The 21209-nt window shown below is 37.6% G+C and overlaps 1 protein-coding gene across 4 annotated transcripts in view; it reads left to right on the top strand.

Annotated features, from left to right (window-relative positions):
• The window catches only part of TTC39B (tetratricopeptide repeat domain 39B), a 124315-nt gene that overhangs the window by 75365 nt on the left and 27741 nt on the right, over positions 1 to 21209 (top strand). For all 4 annotated transcript variants that reach the window (XM_019796083.2, XM_011220644.3, XM_034663929.1 and 1 more), the window contains 11 exons: positions 356 to 487; positions 1571 to 1647; positions 5173 to 5240; positions 8104 to 8168; positions 14654 to 14759; positions 16111 to 16176; positions 17586 to 17694; positions 18322 to 18389; positions 18480 to 18539; positions 20194 to 20355; positions 20977 to 21068. In XM_019796083.2, coding sequence (XP_019651642.2) covers positions 356 to 487; positions 1571 to 1647; positions 5173 to 5240; positions 8104 to 8168; positions 14654 to 14759; positions 16111 to 16176; positions 17586 to 17694; positions 18322 to 18389; positions 18480 to 18539; positions 20194 to 20355; positions 20977 to 21068 — 1005 coding nt within the window. The remainder of the gene's footprint in view (positions 1 to 355; positions 488 to 1570; positions 1648 to 5172; positions 5241 to 8103; positions 8169 to 14653; positions 14760 to 16110; positions 16177 to 17585; positions 17695 to 18321; positions 18390 to 18479; positions 18540 to 20193; positions 20356 to 20976; positions 21069 to 21209) is intronic.

Below are 21209 nucleotides of genomic sequence, written 5' to 3'. Positions count from 1 at the left end.
TATTGCCTGGGTGTTCAACTGGGAAGAACTGGTTTGCTTTGAAATGTTTTCAAGGAAAAGAATCCACAGGCTGCCCCCTTGTGCTGAAACAGGGAAAAACAATTGTTGGCTTCTGCTTCAACCTGGAACATTCTGTGCTGCCTGTGTAGGTTTAATTTGGAAAGTCCTTGATATTTGAGTTTTTTAGGACATGCCTTTCACAGTCTATATTATTTCGGTGATTATGTGTGTAAAAGTTATCACTATAAAGTCACGATATGCTTTTACTAGGATTTCTCCTGGTTAGTATCAGACAAGATCTGCATGCTTTTTAAGTTGAATCGGAAAGTATTAATTCCCTGTGTTCTGCCTCCAGGGCTAAGGAGAGTATGTACCATGCCTTGGGCTATAGTACCATTGTGGTGTTGCAGGCCGTCATGACCTTCGAGCAACAGGACATCCAAAACGGCATTTCCGCCATGAAGGACGCATTGCAAACCTGCCAAAAGTATGAACTGAGTAATTAAATACTTGAGATACAACTACAAACCTTTATGTCTGTGTGACAAAGTGAATGAGGTTTGCCTGATGGAGAGCTCTGTTTGAAGTTCTCCCCAGTTGTAGTAAGGGACTTGTACTCCAAAGCTTCCTGGCCTCACGTAGTTCTATGTCATAGAGTTAAAATTTCCTCTTAGGAATTATAGTAGATTCTTGTTTGGCCAAACACTTGGCATCTGTACCTCTACCTTCCCCCCCCTTCCTTCTTTTCTTTTCTTTTCTTTTCTTTTCTTTTCTTTTCTTTTCTTTTCTTTTCTTTCCGTCTCTTCTCTTCTCTTCTCTTCTCTTCTCTTCTCTTCTCTTCTCTTCTCTTCTCTTCTCTTCTCTTCTCTTCTTTCCTTTTCCTATGTCTGTGGGGTCAGCAGCATGCATCTCTCAAGGGTCTCCCTGGGGTGGATGAATTCAGCTACTGCCTTCCAAGCCAGTATGTCCCTTTATGTGGGAGATACTGCCTATTCAGAAGGGAAAGCTTTATTTGTCTAAAAGGATATATTTGAACACTTCTGGTTCGTGAAAATGAGACGAATTTTCAGTTTTATTTTAATCTTTACTCTGTATGTATAGTAAGCCCCCAGCAACAGCTGTTAACTAGTATTGGTAAAGTTTAACATGAAACTGTATCCTCATGTGATTATGTTGCAACCCTATGAATGAAGAAGAGTTTCCAAATACTGCAGTCTAAGTGATTCTTAATCCGCGGTGGCTCTTACCCCAGAAATACCGATTTCAGCCATACAGATCAGGGCAATGCTTGGCAGGGTTAGCATTCATTGTTCTGCGTGGGTTTGTCCACTCACTTGTCCAGTAAGCATGGATTGAGTGCCCACAGGGTGCCAGCCCAGTACTGGGCGCTGGCTGTGCGTTGGTGGGAAGGGTGGTCTGTGCACCACAGACCTAGGGTTTAGCATTTCTCCCTGGTAACTCTTTGATGTGACTGTGACAAAAATGAATGTCAAAGGGAAATGAGCTTGGTCTGATTTATTGTCACTTTTTCTTTCTGTTTCCCATCTCCCCTTCTGCTTACTCTCCACAGATACAGGAAAAAATGCACGGTGGTAGAATCTTTCTCAAGTCTTCTTTCTAGAGGATCATTGGAACAGCTGACTGAAGGTAAGACTCATTTAAAGATTAAGTTTTTCATCTTTGAAAAGTTAAAACATGATCATACTCATAAAATTCAATACTTACGTGTAGAATATAAAGGAAATGGAGTATCTTTTGCTCTTTCCCGTGATACTCACCCTGCCGAAGTAACCACTGGTTGATGCCCAGGATTCCCCGCGTAGCAGAGTGGGGTTCAAAGCTGATCTGCCTTTCTGTAAGCCACAGTTCTTTCCACTGTACCCCACACTTTCTCTTGTAGGCTTGTAGAAAAGGGGACAAAATGTTCACATATGGATGAGGGAAATGTTGAATCATTCCTATGTTAGACATCTCGAAAGTAGATGGTGCTGCGTTCTTATCTTTTTATAATGTTTTTGTACATGGCACTTCAGAAAATCTGGACTCATTTACTTATTTACTTATTACTAATTATTAAAAAGGAAAGCAATGAGGTGCTACTACACATTCTATTAGAATGTCCATAATCCAGAAAATCTGGGATAGTTTACTTATTTACTTATTACTAATTATTAAAAAAGAAAATAAACAATGAGATGCTACTATACACCTATTAGAATGTCTATAATCTGAAACACCAACAACACCAAATGTTGGCAAAGATGTAGCGTAAAAGGAACTCTTATTCACGGCTGGTGGGAATGCAAAATTGTACAGCTATTTTGGGAGATAGTTTGGCAATTTCAATTTCAAAACTAAACATACTTTGACCATACAATCCAGCAGTCAGTCTCCTTAATATTTACCCAAAGGAGCTGAAAACTTATGTCTGCCTGTGGATGTTTATAGCAGCTTTATTTATAATGGCCAAAACTTGGAAGCAACCAAGATATCCTTCAATATGTGAATGGATAAATAAACTGTGGTGCATCCAGAAAAATGGAATATTATTTTGCACTAAAAGGAAATGAACTATCAAGCCGTGAAAAGACACAGAGTGACCTAAAATGCATATTACTGAGTAGAAGACACCAATCTGAAAAGGGATCATGCTGTATGATTCCAAGCATATGACATTCTGGAAAGGGCAAAACTGTGGAGACAGTGACAAGATCAGTGGTTATCCAGGGATGGGGTGTAGGAGTGAATAGGTGGAGCACAGAGGATTTTTAGGATAGTGAAAAAACTTTGTGAGATATCATAATGGTGGATCCATGTCTTTATACATTTGTCCAAACCCATAGAATGTACATCACCAAGAAGGAATTGTAATGTAGACTATGGATGTTGGGTGATTATGATGTGTCAACAGAAGTTCATCAGTTCATCTGGGGAGGGTGGGGCAAGGGATACATGGGAAATTTCTGTACCTTCCCCTCAATTTTGCTGCACACCTAAAACTGCTTGAAAGAATAAAGTCTTAATTAGAAAATAATAAACATAAATTAGCTTTTGACTATAGCATATTCTGAAAAACAGGTTTATTTAGACTTTTACATCCAAAGGCATGCTTAGCTAACATTTTAGTGTGGGGTGAAGGTATTTTCTTCAGTAGACTAAGGAATTTATAATTAAGAGATGTTCTGGTAAGGTACCTATTCATAAATGCCAGACGGCTAATTTTGAGACCTGGGGAACTGCCCAATATAAATCAACCAGAGTGAAGGAATACGACTTTTATAAATTAAGTTGCATTTTATTCCTAATGAGTTTGGCTGTCACTGCAACCCAAACAGACTTTGTGTTCAAGAGAGCATGTCAAAACATTGTAGCTTTAGTATGTGATTTGTTTTTCCTCTTGGTAATTTTCATTTACATCCTTGAGTGGCTGGTTGTCTGCAGGACTCAGTATATTTAATTAAACTTTTCGTGGGTTTAACATGGAACACACCCATTCTTCTCTCGGGGCTGGCATATTGCCCTGAATGGTTTTCAAATTTCTTTTAAAAACAGATATGTAAATGCAGTACTTAGGATGTGAAAGGGATTTAACATGAAGGGTACTTACATATGGTATACAGAGTTCAAATTTTCTTGCCGTTTTTCTCTGCCTACTCGTTACGTCCTTTAGCTGCTCTGAGTTTTGTCCATCTTTAACTTAACCCTGATGCAGCCAATCCTTCTGCTCAGACCTCTGCACGGACTCAGTGTTACCTGTTGAATCAAGCCCAGTCTCTGACACTGAAGGTTGTCCATCACTGAGCCCCGACTTACCTTTCCAGGCTCATTTCACATTCCTCCCTTTACACACCTTGTGCTTTGTCACAGGAGCGCCACTGGTCTTCCCCGCACACACCCAAGCCAGCAATCTGTGTCACTGAGCAGACTTTCCAAGTGAGTTAATTCCAAACTGTTTCCACTTTGTAACAAATGTTCCTAGGAAGAGGAAATTCAGGTGGCTCTAAAAATCGAAGACTCCACTTTTTATTCCCCTGAACACTGAGAAAATCCGGAGGCACACTTAGAGGTGAGGCGTTCTGAAGCACTGAGATCCTGGCTGGTGATGGCTGCCAGAACGTGCACAGGCCCTAACTCTGCAAGGTTGGCCCCATCTGTAGGAAGGATCTTCACCCCTATTGCTTCTTTGTAATTTCAGCCTTCAGCACCTCATCTGATTCTTTAGCTGTGAAGTGAAGATGTTACTAGCTGAATTTTATAAATGAGGTGGCCAGCAGCAGAGAGAGATGGATACCCACAACATGGCAGAACTTTTCCTCCAATCCAGGCTGTTAAATACCCCAAGCTCATTTACTTAAAAAAAAAAAAAAAATGCCAATTTTCATCCCATGGATAAATCAGGAATCTGCTGATTTTGTTTATGCAAAAATGCAAAGATTTCCCTCCCACCCCAGTCTCTGCAAGTGTAAGGTATTGTTTAGGAAGACAGGCCATGTGTTTTGGGGCATTCCATATGTCCCTGGGATATACATAGCTTTACAGAGTCCCTTTTGTCAGTGCCTTGTTCCTGTGCTAGATATCTCAGTGATCAAAATAGCCTGAAATTGTGCTAGTGCGAGCTCTTTTTATATCATGTCTTCTGTGTGTGAGGAGTCATGCCTTGGGCATGCTGGTCCATACTTGTTCACAGATCTCCAGAGAATTGTTGCTTTCCCTTTAAGTTAATAGTGTGTCTGATCATTGCCATGATTATCATACCTTCATATTTTAGAAGCTAGAATTCATAAATTTAAGATAGTTTTTTCAGTCTCCATAACTCTGTTAAACCTACCTGTTACTGTTAAATTAAAAAATAATTTTTTTTTAAGTGCTTTTAAATTTTGGTTTCCTCTTTTGAGCTGAGTTCAGGTCTCTGGCACCAAGCGCCTGACTCTTTGCAGTTATATTTGAGTGGAGCCAAAGATGACTTCCTTAAATCCTTTTACACATTCTAGGAAAAATCTTGCTGAGGACCGAGAACCAAGGTCATCATTCTGCTTTTATGGAAGGACCAAAGCAACCTCGATTTTTGTGTCTCTCTTGGGTTCATTGAGTTACGAGTCTTTCCTGAACATCTCAGAGCAATTACTGTGGACATAGGATTTTCCTTAATGTAATTTTATTTGTTTTTAATAGAGGAAATGCATGCCGAAATCTGTTATGCCGAGTGTCTCCTACAGAAAGCAGCACTCACGTTTGTGCAGGTAATAAATGTTTGGCTTCGAATCAGTAAGGCTGGGAAGCCTGCCAGTACTACATAGAAAAAATGGGGCTCATTCTATGTCAGTGCTTCAGTTCTTTTGACTTAGACTTGTAATGGAAGATACTTGTCATTCTGATAAACTTGGACTGAAAGATGACCCCAGGGAGCTTTGTTCCTACTCAAATGCACTTGGAGTCTGTTTTGAATTTCAGTCTATTGGGAACCACTGCCTTGTAAAGGAACTGTTTTGCAACTTCTGCACCTAATTTCTGGATGCTTCTCTGCATGAGAAGTGTGGGATTATCCCTCTTTGCATTTGCTAATGGTATAGGGCTACAGGCCCGGGCAAGAGAGGCATCTTCATCCTTGCCCATTCCCTTCTTACATAGATGCAAAGCTCGGGTATGCATGCTTTGAGTGCAAGGCTTTTCATATATACTTCAGATTTTATTTTCCCCCCTCTTTCTATTCTCATGCCCCTTTCTTGCTTTTATTTCTTCCTTTGGAAGAGCAGATTTAAAAAGTCACTAGACCAAACCATGAATACCTTTCTTTAAGGGACATTTTAATTTTACCTCCAGGAACTGTTAAAGCATCATGGCCCCATGGGTGGAGGTGATGGATACATTGGGAGTAGAGGTAGGGTCAAGATTGTAAGGGGGCAGAAATGCGATTGTAAAATTGAAAATCTTCCTCCATCTCAATGTTTTACATTGTATTGAGAGTTGCTTTTTTTTTTTCCTGGAGATTGACTTTTTCGGTTGGATTTGGTTTAATAAAATTGAATCAATCTGGTCTATGACCCTGTTTCCTAAAACCCTACAAATTATGAAGTCTGGTTGAAAACCTCATTCTTACTGCCTCAGTAAGCATAATGCTAGTCACGGAGGCCCCTCAGTTTTTCTGATGTGTTTTCCAAATGGGGATTTGACAATTTAATCTGGGATTTGAAGGCTTATTTTAAATGTGGGGACTTGTAATTAAACATCTGGGAGATATCCAAGACACCTCCCTCTTCCTCTTGCCTCCATATCCAGTTTAATGTTCATGCTCCTTGTACCTTTTGAAGATTTAGTGGTGCCATCTCTTCCTCTTCCTTCTGTGAGTGTTCTAGTGGGGGTGTTCATCAGCTCTTTAGACGGCACAGTGACCTAGTGACCCTCAGGCTCTCATTTCTCTTAACCTCTAGCTCATTGTCCACTGTGCAGATGAGCACCCTCTCAGAGATGAGAATCTCACCTTGTCATTGCTGTGCTTTAGCAGTGAGTCGCTCTCATGGGCTATGGCAGTGGTTCCGGATCAGAATATCAGCAAGCGGGGGGAGGCTTTTTCAAACTAAACTGGTATCTTCTCCCAAATTCCTCCTCCCCTCTTACCCATGGCCTCAGATGCTACTGACAGGTGTGTTGCGTACCTGAGTGGCACGGTAGAGGTAGCTTTCTTACTCCTTGGTTTTGTCTTGCCAAAGCTTCTGTGGCAGTGCTGACTTACATAAGCACAGATGGCCAAGCACGCCATGATCGTTAATGCTTCCTTGCCTTTCCTTCCGCATGACTTTTCCCTTGGCTCGCAAGGTTCGCATCTGCTTTGCCTTCCTTCATTTGGCCACTTCCTAATCATTTTTTGTGCCTTAAGCCCTGATGCTTCCAGGAAGCTTCTGTGGCCTCTCCATGCCACTCCCTCCCCTGCTGTGTGCTCTCATGACATCCTGTGCATATCTCCATCCGTGTGCATGACTCCAGTCCTTAGCACCTTGTATTGCTTTTGTCTGATGTTGCATTCAGATGCCTGGTGTAAAATAGGCACTCAGTAAATGTTTGGTGAATTATGAAATGAAAATTATTATTTGAGGCAGATTTTAATGTGATTAGGAAATTGTTTCCAGGCCAGTCTTGGAATTTGTGTTATCATAAGTTTCCTTAAAATAAGAAGATAAACATTTAAGTTGCATAGCGAATTTTGTATTTATTGATTCTTATAATAATTTAAATGTTAAGATTTAATAATTAATGATATTTGTAAGCTAAAGTAAATTTTCCTCTTGCTTTAGAAGGGTGTTGAAGTGTACAGGAAATAAATACCAGAGTATCTCTCCATTATCAATAGACTAGAAAAATATTCTCCTTGGAAATGTGAAATATGGGTCTGTCTTCATTAGCACTATTAGATTAACTTCTTTTAAGCAGTTTTTGATATAATTTATTAAGAGAGTCTCTTGGAATTCTAGAATGCTGACCCTCAAAATGATAATTCATTTAGGCTCTCTGCCTCAACTTTATGGTTGAAGACCATCAGGCAAAGAAAAGTGAAATGATTTTTTTCTCCAAAAAACCCCTGCATATTAGTGACAATCAGTTTAGAATCCAGATCAGTAATTTTTGTTCTAGAAATGTATACGAGTGAAATTTACAGTGTTAAATGTAGACTGAATGCTAAAGTACCCTGCAAAAAAAGAAACATCATCCCGTTTACTGGAGCGTGATGAACTGGAAAGTTTGTCCTTAGAGCATATCCTTAAATCACCCATTCTGGATTCTGTCAAACCCTTAAGAAAATTGCACATTAGATGATGTTTATCACAGTAGATTTGGACTAACATATTTGGCCACTGAGTGGTAAGGATTACTTCTTTAATTACTTGCTTGAAGTAATGCAAAGATTTTTAAAATGAGTTCTTCTTATTGCCATCTAACTTGGAAGAAAAATGACAGAAGAGCATTTCAAATGTAAAGTAAGAAGAATGCTTTAATTTAAAAATTATGTCCTCAAAAGATAGTGTATTTTTCTAATCACACAAATATATAAAAGAACAGTGGAAGAATCTTTTGCTAAAGGATCTAATTATTTAACTGAATTGTTTTCAGGATGAAAATATGATCAACTTCATCAAAGGTGGACTCAAAATTAGGACAAGTTACCAAATATATAAGTAAGTTAAAAATTAAGATGTTGTTTTTAAATGATTCTTGTACTCCGTCCAGTTCGTACTTCAGAACTCTCATGAAGTATGACTAGGTTTTATTTGGTGTTGGTAAAAAGGCACTTGATTTTTTGGCTTACTGTGTGTGTGTTCAGTGGTATAGAACAACAGAATTTCAGTTTAAATGCAATCTTGAGAAAAATAGCTAAAAAAAAAAGCTACTGACATAATTTCTAATTACAGAGAAATCTTAGTTTCTCTCTCCTAAAATCGATTTCTATATTTAAAATTACAGGTATGTCTTTGGTCTAGACTCTAGAGCAGCACTGCTTGATAGAATTTTCTGCAGTGATTCAAATGCTCGGTTAAGGTAGCCCATAGTGTTGTCCGTATCTTCTATGTCCTTATTGATTTTTATGTAGTTGTTCTATCATTTGCTCACAGAGTTAAAAATCTCCAACTTTGATTCTGGGGTCACCCATTTCTCTCTTTAGTTCCATCAGTGTTTGCATTGTATATTTAAAGCCTCTGTTACTAGGTTTATATATATTTTAATTTTTTTATCTTCCTAATGAATTAACCTTTTTATCATTAAAAACTGTCTCTACTTAACTCCTTATAATATTTCTTGTCTTGAAGTCTGTTTTGTCTGGTATTAATTTAACTACTCATACTTTTTTATAATTAGTGTTAAGTGTAATATGTCATATATTCTTGTACTTTAAACCTATCTTTGTTTTTATATTTAAACTGCAGTTCTTATACATGCTTATAGTTGGGTCTTGCTTTTTTATTCAGTATAACAAATGATTTGTTTCCACTTTTGGCTACCACTTTTCTCGTTCTCTTGCCTCATTTGGTTTTCTCACTTCTTTTTTGCCTTTTATTGAGCTACTAAAATTTTAAAAATACATAGATGTTCCAGTGTAATCAATCACTCTATTGTTTTAATTGTAGCCCTCTTTGATTTTTTTAAAGGTCGCTGTAGTGATTATAATATCCTTCTTAACTTATCACAGTCAACTTAGAGTTAATATTGTACTATTGCCCATAAAATACAAGAACTTTGTGAAAATAGTTTCATTTACCACTTGTATTTTATGTTATTCTTATGATAGTACACTTATATATATTATAAACCCCACAATGCAGTATCAGACTTTTTTCATAAAGATTTATGTATTTGAGAGAGAGTGAGAGAGCGCATGTGTGGTGTGCCCAAGTGTGGAGGGAGGGGCTAGGGGAGAGAATCTTCAAGCAGACTCCCCTCTGAGCACAGAGCCCGACGTGGGGCTCAGTCTCATGACCCAAGAGATCATGGCCTGGGCCGAAACCAAGAGTCGGACACTTGACCAACTGAGCCACTCAGGAGCCCCAGCAGTAGGACTGTGGCTTTCTGTATCAGTTCTAGGCAGCCCATGTTGTGGGGTTTCAAGAGCGCTTTCAGCTGACTATCTATGTAGATGTAAAGTCCGAGTGAGAGATACTCCCATCTTTCAAAGTTCAGCTCTTCTCCAGTTTCTAACTACTTTTTGTTTTCACTTTCCAGTGCCTGAAAATGCATTTTAAATATACATTTAAATTCCAAAGTTCATAACTGTTATCTGTGGGAGGGTTAATCTAATATAAGCTAGTATGTGTGTCATTATTAGAAGCAGAGCCCCATTAGTGAGAGCAGAACCAAGATTTAGTATTTTAAGAGACAATTTTACCCAAAGTAATTTCATAAAATTATATTCCATCCAAGAGAGTGGAGGTAGAGGGGAGTTTTGGGAAATTGACACATTGTTTTTAGTTTTCCTTTTGAAATACTTTTTTTTCCAAAGATCTTTTTTGCTTGGTTTTTTGTTTTATTTGAAAGAGAGAGAGAGAGAGCATGTGCATGCACAAGCAGAGGGTGCGGGAGAGGGAGAAGAGTCTCCCTGCTGAGCAAGGAGCCCGACGTGGGACTCAATCCCAGGACCCTGGGATCAGGACCAGAGCCAAAGGCAGACGCTTAACTGATTGAGCCACCCAGGTGCTGCTCTTGACTTTTTAGATGATGTGTATGCCTTGGTGGCTTAGTCGGTTAAATGTCTGCCTTTGGCTGTGGTCCTGATCCCAGGGTCCTGGGATCGAGTCCCACATCGCGCTCCTTGCTCAGCAGGGAGATTGCTTCTCCCTCTGTCTCTGCTTCCCTTCCTCCCTCTCTCTCTCTCTCTCTCTCTGTCCCTCCCTCTCTCTCTCTGTCTCACATGAATAGATAAGTAAAATCTTTGAGGGAAAAAAATACTTTTTAGATGATATAAAAGGATGTTAAAGAGCTAATTGCTTTTCTAGTCATCAAAACTTAAAAACCGATTGAATTCAAGTAGTCTTAAAATGGCACAAACGTATCAGTGTGTACAGGTACTGCCTGTACTTTTGTACACGCATACACACAGACATTTACTTGGGAATTAAAAATATGTGAAATTCCTATATATACATAGGTCTCTTTCAAAATAGTGGGAAAAATACATACTTTTTGGGAAAATTATTTCTTCATTCTGAAAAAGAGCATAAAAATAAATTCCATGTATATTTAATATTAAATTTTTTTTAAAAAGATTTTATTTATGAGAGAGAGAGAGTGCCTGAGCAGGAGGGGGAGAAAGAAGGGGGGAGAGAGAATCTCCCGCAGACTCTGCACTGAGCAGAGCCCAACCCAGGGCTCAATCTCATGACGCTGAGATCATGACCTGAGCCGAAACAATGAGTCAGATGCTTAACTGACCAAGCCACCCAGGCGCCTTTAATATTAAAATATTTTTAAAAAGGTACTAGTGAAAACGTAGGAAAATATTTTTTATAGTCCTAAAGCACAAAAGCCTTTAACCTTTTATTTAAAATTTTTTTACTTTGAAATAACTTCAGAATTTTTACAAAGAATTTTTATATATTTTTCATCCAGAGTCACAAATGTTAACATCTTATAGAACCACAATATGATTATTAAAACCAAGAAACTAACATTGACACAGTATTATCAACTACTCTACTGATTTTACTCCGATTTCTCTAATTGTCCCACTTATATCCTTTTTCTGGTGCAGGATTGAATCCAGGATCGGGGATGTTGCATTTAGTTATTATGTTTCTTCAGTCTTTTTTAATCTGGAAGAGTCCCTCAGTCTTTCTTTATTTTTATGACCTTGACATTTTTGAAGGCTACTGGGTAGTTGTTTTGTAGTATGTCTCTCAGTGGGAACTAATCTAATGTTTCATGATTACATCCAGATTTTGCATCTATGGCAAGAATAGCGTACAAGTGATATTGTGCCTTTCGTAATCTATCGTATCAGTAGATACATGATGTCAATTTCAGAAGCCTTTTTGAGTATGATGTAAAATCAGGAACCATAAAAGACTGACTTGACCAAATAAACATTTCAGTTTTCATCAGGGCAAAATATACCATAATAAAAAATACAAAAGGAAATGTGATACAAATGATTCAGGGCAAATGACAGTGTGAGGAGCTCATAAATTGGTGGGAATCTAAATTGGTAGAATTTTCCTGAGGGATGTTCCAACAATATGTATCAAAATTAAGAAAGTGTATCACCTTTGATCTCAGAAGTCCCTTTTCTGGGAATTTATCCTAAGGATAGTTGTGATAGATTAACTATAGTTAACAGTATTTAATGTAGGAAAAGTACTTGATGAATGTGCAAGCACACTTTTAGCAGCATTGTTTATATATGGAAAATTGGGGAACAATGTAAATATTTAACAATAGGAATGTGGTTAAATAAATTATTCCATAGACTAGAGTAATATGCACTTGTTAAAAAATAAGGTAGCTCTCATGCATTTTCATGGGAAATCATCAATATAACCTATAGAACAGTATATACTATATGATCCCATTTGTGGTTTTTAAAGATTGCGTTCTTACTAAAGCATAAAACCACTTACAAGGTTATATACCAGGCTGTTAACAGTAACCACCTGTCTGTGGGATAGTCATGTCAGGGTCCTTACGCTTTCTCCATGTTATTTGAAAATTTTGTAACAATCATCTATTAACAGAAAATAGAACATTTATATTTTGATTAAAAAAGGAAAGAATTCTGAAAATCATTTCTACCTTCTGCCATCCTATTGATATTTTGATGTTTGAGTTTTTAAAGCATGTGTATGAGCATATATAATTATCTTTTTATGTAATGAAATCATATAGTTCATGTCATTTTGAAATTTCCTTTTTTACTTCATGTCACAAAATTTTAGGTCATTAAATATTTTTAGTTCATCATGGATTTTAATGGCTATATAGCATTCTATTATGTGGGTATACCACACGTGTGTATGTATAAATATATACACTCGTGATTGCCTTCTTAATTAATTTCCCATTATTGCCTATTTAGTTTGTTTATATGTTTTCATTATAAATAGTAATACAGTATCTCTCCTTATAGGTAAGTTTTGTGTTTATCCATGCTATTTCCTTAGAGTAAAATTAGATTTATTGGGTCAAAGGTACGCCTGTACCTTTGATATTTAAGATTTTTGATATATATTGCAAAATTATTCTGAAAAATAATATACTCAACTCTATGTGGAGTATAAACAGCCACAGACAATAAATGAATGAATGAGCATGCTTATGTCCCTGTAGTTTGCCAATCTCCATACTATAACCACCTTTTACCAAAGTAGATGAATATGTCTATTTGTTCTTTCCTTTGCCAGCACTGGTTTTCCATTTAAAACATTAAAATAATGCTTTATTATCACAAAAGTGACATATATATTTAGGAAAATAGGAGAATGTAGATGAGCAGATATTAACATACACACCCCATATTCTTTGCACACGGTGGTAATGGCTGTTAAACCTTAGTATATATTATTTCAGAATATTTTCTGTCCAAATCTAAAGATACATGTACTTTTTAATGTGCATACTCTTTTGTAACCTGTTTTTTTCAGTTAATGATCTTTACTTTTCCATGTCAATAAATCTTCATTTCATATAATACTCAGTCTGTCTTCACATTTTCCTGGTTGGCCCCCAATTTTTTTTACTGCTGGAATGTCTATACCAGGATGCAACATAAGACTGTCTACTACATCCTATGTTTTTGTCCACTAAATATCTTTTATTCTAGAACAGTCTCTGTATTCATGAGGGTTGTTGAAAAGCCCAAGCCAGTTGTCTTACAGAATATCCCATGGCTTTGTTTGATGGCTTCCTTGAGTTTTCATTTAGCTTGTTCTTTGTCTTAGTCTGCTCAGGCTGCCGTAACAGAATCCTACAGACAGGGTGGCTTAAAGAACAGAATTTTATTTTCTGACAGTTCTGGAGGTTGGAAGTTTAAGATCAGTGCCAGCATGGTCAGAGAGAGCTCTCTTTCAGGCTTGCAGACAGTTAACTACTTTTTGCTCAGCCCTCCCAGGGCCAAGAGAGAAATAATCTCCCTCTCTTTCTCTTCTGAGGTCACCAGTCTTATCAGATTAGGACCCCACCCTTAATTACCTCCTAAAAATCCCTATCTTCATATATGTTCACACTAGGCCTTAGGATTCAACATATGAATTTGGAGGGGGTCATAATTAATTCAGTCCATAGCATTCTTCTAGCCCCTTATATTCCCTGTAAACTGGAAATTAGATCTATCGGCTTACTAGATTCAGGTTAAATAAATTTGGCTAGGACACATCATAAATGAAGTTGTACACTTTATAATTATATTACACAAGGTGATATATAGTACCTGGTAATTTCTTATTACCTTTAAAATATATATTTGTCAATTTGGTAAGCCATTCCTGTTCATTACCAAGTTTTGTATCTTTGTCATTGTTTTAATTTGCATTTCTCTGATTAAGTATTTGCCTTTTGCAGATATAAAGGGAAGGGGGAAATATACAAAAAGAAATTAAAATGAGAAATTGGAAAGATTTGCTTGGATGGAATAGGAAAAAGAAAGACAAATGGCACTGTTTGATGGCATTTGCTGTCCTTTTTCAGTCTTTCCTACTTGCAAGCTCTAATGTATTTGGTCTATTTGAGATCATGGCCATCACACTGAAATTCACATCTTTTTGGCAGTAGCACCTCAGATACGCGGTGGAAGGTAGGGTTGCTCAAGCGTGCACAGCAACCGAAGGATGGAGCACCCCTGGGAAGTCTTCTATGAGACATTGCTGGAAAACTGTGAGGTCACGGCCCTGCAGTCTTGTGGCTCTGGAGTCCTGTGTGCTGATGTTCGAACCCTGTCTTGTTTCAGCCCAGAAAGATTGCTCCTGATAAACAGGGCAGAAATGGTGTGTCAGTTTTTCCTTAATGACTATTACCCGAGTAGCCTTTTAGGTTAAACTCAGCACAGTCACCTTCATTGAAAAATTGCCTAGTGCTTTGGCTGATCACATTTATCTTATCGTGTGTCAGTGTGAAATTTGACTTCACATTTATTTTCAGAGTCATAGTAAAACTTACGTGATAACTTTTTTCTTCAATCCAGAGAATGTCTTTCTATCCTGCACGTAATTCAGAAGAGCAAAGTTGAACAGCAGTTCTTCTATGAGTTTGAAGGGGGTGTCAAGCTTGGAATAGGTGCCTTTAATTTGGTAAGTAAATAATTTAAAGCCGCCAGAAGCTTTTGTAAAAGAAGCTAAGGTTTCCAGAGCCTTCTCCGCTGTGTGTGAACCTCTGCCTGGGTTTTGTTGACAAGTGTCTAGAGTGGGATCAGTTTTTCTGTGTTGTGACCCAGTGGCAACTTTGGCCAGTATGTGTTGTAAAGTTCTGCACACGCTCAGACTAGGTTTGGATTGCACACAAGGGGAAGCCTGCAGCACTCTGAGTGGACGAGCAACATTTTTGGTAATAAGGAGCTTGGAATCTGGTTCCATTTCCATGTCAGAAACACTGACTGGAATTGAAAATAGGTGAGGCAGTAGCCGTATAACTTGAGGCATGATTTTGATGCTGTGAGGGGGAGATAGAGAGTTTGAGTAGGTATTTGTCAAACTGTAACTTGTTATTTATAGAGATTTTGAAATTTATTAGGGTTTGACTGGAATTAATGAGAAAATGCATTGGTAAAGGGAATAATATACACAAGTGTGTACATCACCGTGGCCACTTTGTTCGTGAGCCCAGTTGGTCAATGATAGGGGTGACTGGGGAAAGAGGCTGGCTGACTATTAGAACAGGTCACCCTATTCACTTGATTATTCAAATCCTCCTCTGCTGAGGTCAGGCTTTGGCGAACATTCACATGGGACACAAATATCTTCATGTTTTTTGCTCATTCAGAAAGGTCTATATTCTTCCCCAGACTTCCTTGTCATTAATATTCCAATGATATTCCTTCCAAATCCCTGACCATGCAGCCAAACCATTGGCTGCAGCCAATGAATCCATATAGAATCACACATGTGGCCATTTCTCTCCTAGCGAAATGAACAAGCAGGTGACCTGCTCTTGCACTGGCTGGATTTCCCCTCCCCGCTGCTCACCAGGAATGTTCTTGAAAGCAACTGTAGTGCCATGCTGTTCACTTTTGGTTGACTTCTGCATATTATGCAGAATTCAACAGACTTGCTTTCTGGAAAAGGATATTAAAAGAGATCTTGTTTGGGCATGGGCCCTGAGGGATTGCCTTCTCAGCACTTCATCACTGCACATAAGAGGAGCAAGTATTCTCTAGAACATCCTGAAAAGGCCAGGTTTTTTGTCATTGTTGTTTGTTTGTTTGTTTGTTTTTTAATTTTTTAGGTTCATTGTCTTAGCTAAATGAAATTAATTCGCAAGTAATGACTACTGTATGTGTAATATGTGGTGATTGAGATGTGTATAGTGGTTCAAACTTTATCTAATATTTCATATTACCGAATTATTAAAACTTTAAGTTGTTTGGAGGTTAATATTTATCTGTATATAGATACACTAACAAGTATACTTTTTTTCTTCTTGCAGATGCTCTCCCTTTTACCAGCACGGATTATCAGACTACTAGAATTTATAGGATTTTCGGGAAATAGGGTACAAATTCAATTTTATCATGGTTTTGACAGGAAAGATGAATACAAGGGCAATACAGCAATCCTCATAACTAGCATGACAGTTATTGACAGTTTGTTTGAAGGACAGTAAAAAGTCATTGGAGTCTTGATTGTACTTTTCAGGAGCTGAGATGGTTTTTCTATTGAAAGCTAAAATTTTTTATCTTTGTTACCTAAGTTCTGGGATTAAAAAGTATGTTTTACTAACACTGCTACTTGCTGGACTTTAGTACTGTTGTGTGGTTAAAATATGCTTCCTTAACCTTTTAGCAACCCCAGAGTGTTCTGTAAAACCAGGAAATTAGGCTAGATTTCCATGTCTCACATTTTATGATTCACATGGACCAAGTATACTTCTAGTATTTTGGGTTTCCTTGCGCTTTTATAAGTTTCATGATAAAACTAAGCAAGGAAATGTTTTCCATGAATTTCATTCATTATATTTCTGTGTGGTTGTTTTTGTAGTAGATAACATTTATTAAACCTAACACTCAGTATGCTATTACCAGGATTGCCTTATTGCAAAAGCTGTCCCTGTTAGTGAGAAGGGCAGTTTTTGAGAACTATATGAGAACAAGTATAAGAAACTGTTATCCCCCCACCCCCCCAGACAGGTCCTGTGCTTTTCTGTTTTCTCTGCTTCTGCTACTCTATATTTTGGATGCGCTCCCTAGCCAGCATCCTCCCAAATAATGTTCTCTTGAGAGCCTCTGCATCCATTAGGTTTGAGATAAATGTCCACTGTTCCTCACACTTTCCCTTATCCTCTCCCAGTGAGGCTCAAGTATTCCTAAGTCGAAATCATTTCTTTCTTACGGCACTCACCACATTCTAATATGACCGTGTGCTCCTGTAGTTTCTTCCCTATTTGTTGGAAAGATCTTTGAAGATAAAACTGTATTTGTTCATGACATTAAGGAGGGCATGTGATGTAATGAGCCCTGGGTATTATATAAGACTGATGAATCACCGGCCTGTACCTCTGAAACCCAGAAAACATTATATGTTAATTAATTTAATTTAAATAAAAAAATGTAAAAAAAACCCTGTATTTGTTTATACCCACCATAATGCCTCGTACTTAGATCCTCAGCATCTTTGAAGAAATTAATATTTTTATCAGAGAAATACAACATTTCTATGAAATGAGCACTGCCTTTATCCTCTCCCTAGAATCACATAATATGAAAGAGTTTGTGAGATCATCTATCTCATGCCAGTTTAAAATGTAACGTTTGTTTCTGGTCAAGCATTTCCCCTTTTCTAAGCTCTTGGAAAATAGACAGCACCTTCTTGGAGGGTGGAGACACAGGAACTTGGCCTCTGTAGTGTCTGAATGTGATTTTTCAGTCATGTTGTCTCCTTCTGAAATGCATTTGCTTCCCACAGGAGTTGGGCCTCCTGCAGTTACAGGAAGGTGCATCAGGAAGAAGCATGAGGTCTCCACTATGCTGCTTAACTATACTAGCTTTTCATACTTATATCTCCCTAATACTTGGTAAGGACTGGAGTACGTTTTATGTCATTGAAAGTTAATTACCTTTCATCTGAGTAAGTACAAACTTTAGATTGTACCCACGAAACCAATATGACATTGTATGTTAATTATATTTCAATTAAAACAATTAGAAAATAAATCACTAAGTGCTAGTAGTCTGTATGTCTTAACTTTTTTTTCTTTTTTGAGGAAAGATGAAAAATAGTGACATTTGTCATAGTAACATTTGGCAGAGGGGGGTGGAGGGTTTCTTTCCCTGAATATTTTGTATCTGTTTTCCGCTAAAAACATTCGGTAAAGTTTGTTTAAGGTGATGTATTTTAGCATATTTGTATTAGATTTCTTTTTGAGTAGAAAATTTAATTTTTGGTGAAATTAAGTTAATATTGCTATTAAACTCAGAAAGCCCAATTAGGACTCAACAATAACTCCCTCCATTCTTAGGAATTAGTCGGTCCTTAGAGCTTTCTTAAACTAAAGTCATGGGTGGGACTTGTCTTGCCAAATTAACAGTTCTTATCTTTTCCACAAATAGGTGTTTGCTATATTTTACTGAAATGTGGAGAATTACTTATAAGTATCTACCCTGTTTCGTGAAGACTGAGGCCTTTCCTGTTGCATTTCTAGGTACAGGAGAAGTGAATGTTGTGGAAGCAGAGAGTCTCCTTGCACCCTTCCTCCAGCAGTTTCCAAATGTATGCTTAGAATTTGAAATGCATGTTTCAGCCATAACCAATCAGGCGGGGCTGACCACTGATCAGTCTGTCTGCTTCCTTTCTCCCCAGGGCTCCCTCATGTTGTTTTATCATGCCCGGATAGAGCTGCTGAAAGGGAATGTGGAAGAGGTAATTTATCTTGGGGGGAGTAACTTGGGGAGTTGTCTGTAAGGTGGGGTTGTGTCACACTCATTCAGCTTAAGTAAATTCAGCTATATGCACTAGAAAGAAGACAAAATATGTCATTAAAATGCCCAAATTTAATTTTGTGTATGCATTCTATATGTAGATTACTGAATATAGTCTATAATTACACATTAAGTACGTGAGTCAGCTTAGGGTAGAATATACAAAATACAAGTGGGCAACCTTTAAAGGAATGTGACAAAACTTGATCAGTTTCTGTATTGCATACTGACTTTGAAATCTAGCCCTGCATTAGATACAACTTCACTATACTACACACAGTCCTCATCAAAGGAAATTATTCACTAGTTTTCTTAAAGATGACGACTATGGACCTTTTCATAGACGTATACTCACAAATAATTTTCTTCTATACAAATGAGGTCAAACATATGTATTTTTCTTTGATTTTTTTTTCCTACTTGCAATACATCTTGGATTTCTTTCCAGGTCAGTGTATCTAAATCTCCCTTGTTCTTTTTGATGGCTGGATTTCATTCCATGAGATGGATATGTGATACTTAAGCAGTCCACTATTGATAGACATTTGGCTGCTGTAAATAATGCTGTTGTAAACATCATCAAGTGTATATTTCTGTGCACAGGTGTAATTATATAAGACAGATTCTGATAATCAGGATTTCTAGGTCAAAGATGTTTGCATTTTGATAAATTTAGCCAAATTGCCCTCCTAACTAAGGTTAATAACTAAGGTTATTCCTTTTAAACTCCTGTAAAGATATGGGAATACTTACTTCCAATGCACTTTGGCAACTCTGGACATTATTTGTTGTATTCTTGCCCATGTCATAGCCAAAATATGATAATCGAATTTTTAAAAAGATTTTATTTATTTATTCTAGGGAGAGAGAGAGCATGCACATAGGCACACAAGAGCTGGGTGGGGTTGGAGGGGCTGAGTGGGAGGAAGAGGGACAAGCTCAAGCTGAGTTTGGAGACTGACGTGGGGCTTGATCTCAGGATCCAGAGATTGTGACCTGAGCTGAAACCAAAAGTCAGATGCTTAACCGACTGAGCCAGGTGCCCTAAGAATCTAATTTTTAAATTTATATTTTTCAGTTTACAAATTCCTTCATATGTATGTCTGTTACTTGTATATCTTTTTCTCTGATTACCTATTCATATCTTTGGCAATTTTCCCATTGAGTTGTCTTTTTTTTTTAAGGATTTTATTAAATTGTTATATGATAAGGATTAATTTTGGCCAGTTGTGGATGTAGTGATATCTTCTCCCAGCCTGCCTTTAACTTTGTTTAAGGTATATTTTAACTTCTGGGAGTTCTGACTTTTATTTTCAGTCCTTTGGTAAAGGACTTCTGCATTTTATATCTTTCTGGGAAGGAACTTCACTACTCCCACATTATAAAGTCCCGCAGCCCCCTCACGAAGCTTAATCAAGAGGCAGAGCTTAACTGTATCATTGCATGTAGGGAAAGGAGCATCTATCATCACATTGAGTGGTTTAATGAGCGATGCTTTTGTTCTTTTTGTACAAAGTGATTTATGTATTTTTCCATTAGGTTATTTTCTCCTTGTCTAATATCTGGATGATCAGCTTTCTGCAATTGACTTATAGGCACAAGAGATATTTCGAAAATGCATTTCAGTTCAAGAAGAATGGAAACAGTTTCACCATCTCTGTTACTGGGAGCTGATGTGGATTTATGTATTCCAACAAAACTGGATGGAGGCATATTATTATTCCGATCTGCTTTGCAAAGAAAGTAAATGGTCCAAGGTAAAGTGCTGTGTTTTCATTACTGTTATCTGTTTGCTAGTAAGTGTCCAGGATGATTTTTTCTTTAGGACCGACTGCTCAGAAGTATGACATTAACACTACTTTCTCGACTTAGGCATTAAGTACCTACAGCATAGAAGCACTGTCTTTAGCTCTACATGTTCTAAAAGCCAACCAAACAGACCTTTTCAACAGAGGTTTTTACCTCTCAGGGCGAAATGTACTTACATTTAAAAGTTATTCAGTATCAACAGCCTTGATAATTTTTCTGTAGATTTTATGATGCCCCGATGACAAGGCTTTTCATAATAGTTAAAATGAATTCTGATCTCTTTGTGAGAAGTTGGGAGAAATGAGACAACAGTTCCCTGTTCATTCTGCGTACTTTCTTGGCCATAAACACTACAGTTGTATAATAGGAAAATGGCCAAAATTAACTGAAACGTCTTCTTCTCAGTAGGAACAGGCAGTATAAGACTTTATTTTTTTCCTTTTATTTTTTTTTTGGTGCCTTTTAAATGTTACCTCTGGACAGTTTGTAGGTCATTCCTGACTTGCAAGATAGAAATGTCACATACCTAGAGATGCCCTCTAACTAGCTGCTTCTCTACTTTCCTCCAGGCAACTTACGTGTTCTTGAAAGCTGCAATTTTGAGTATGCTTCCCGAGGGGGATGTAGCAGCAACTAAAGAGGACGTGGTAACTTTATTCAGGTAAGCAAGGCACTTTTGCTATGACACAGATCCTGGATATATCCTTCTTTCCTCCTAAGTGTTCTCCCAGACTTTACCTTCATATCTTCTTTAATTTCTACTCATTCAGTGCAGGAACACTTAAAAACCACACTCAGAGAG

The sequence above is a fragment of the Ailuropoda melanoleuca genome, chromosome 7 (assembly GCF_002007445.2).
Source record: "Ailuropoda melanoleuca isolate Jingjing chromosome 7, ASM200744v2, whole genome shotgun sequence".
Taxonomy (NCBI): Eukaryota; Metazoa; Chordata; class Mammalia; order Carnivora; family Ursidae; genus Ailuropoda; species Ailuropoda melanoleuca.
Note: the sequence above shows the minus strand (reverse complement) of the source record. Positions and strands in the feature narration are given on the sequence as shown.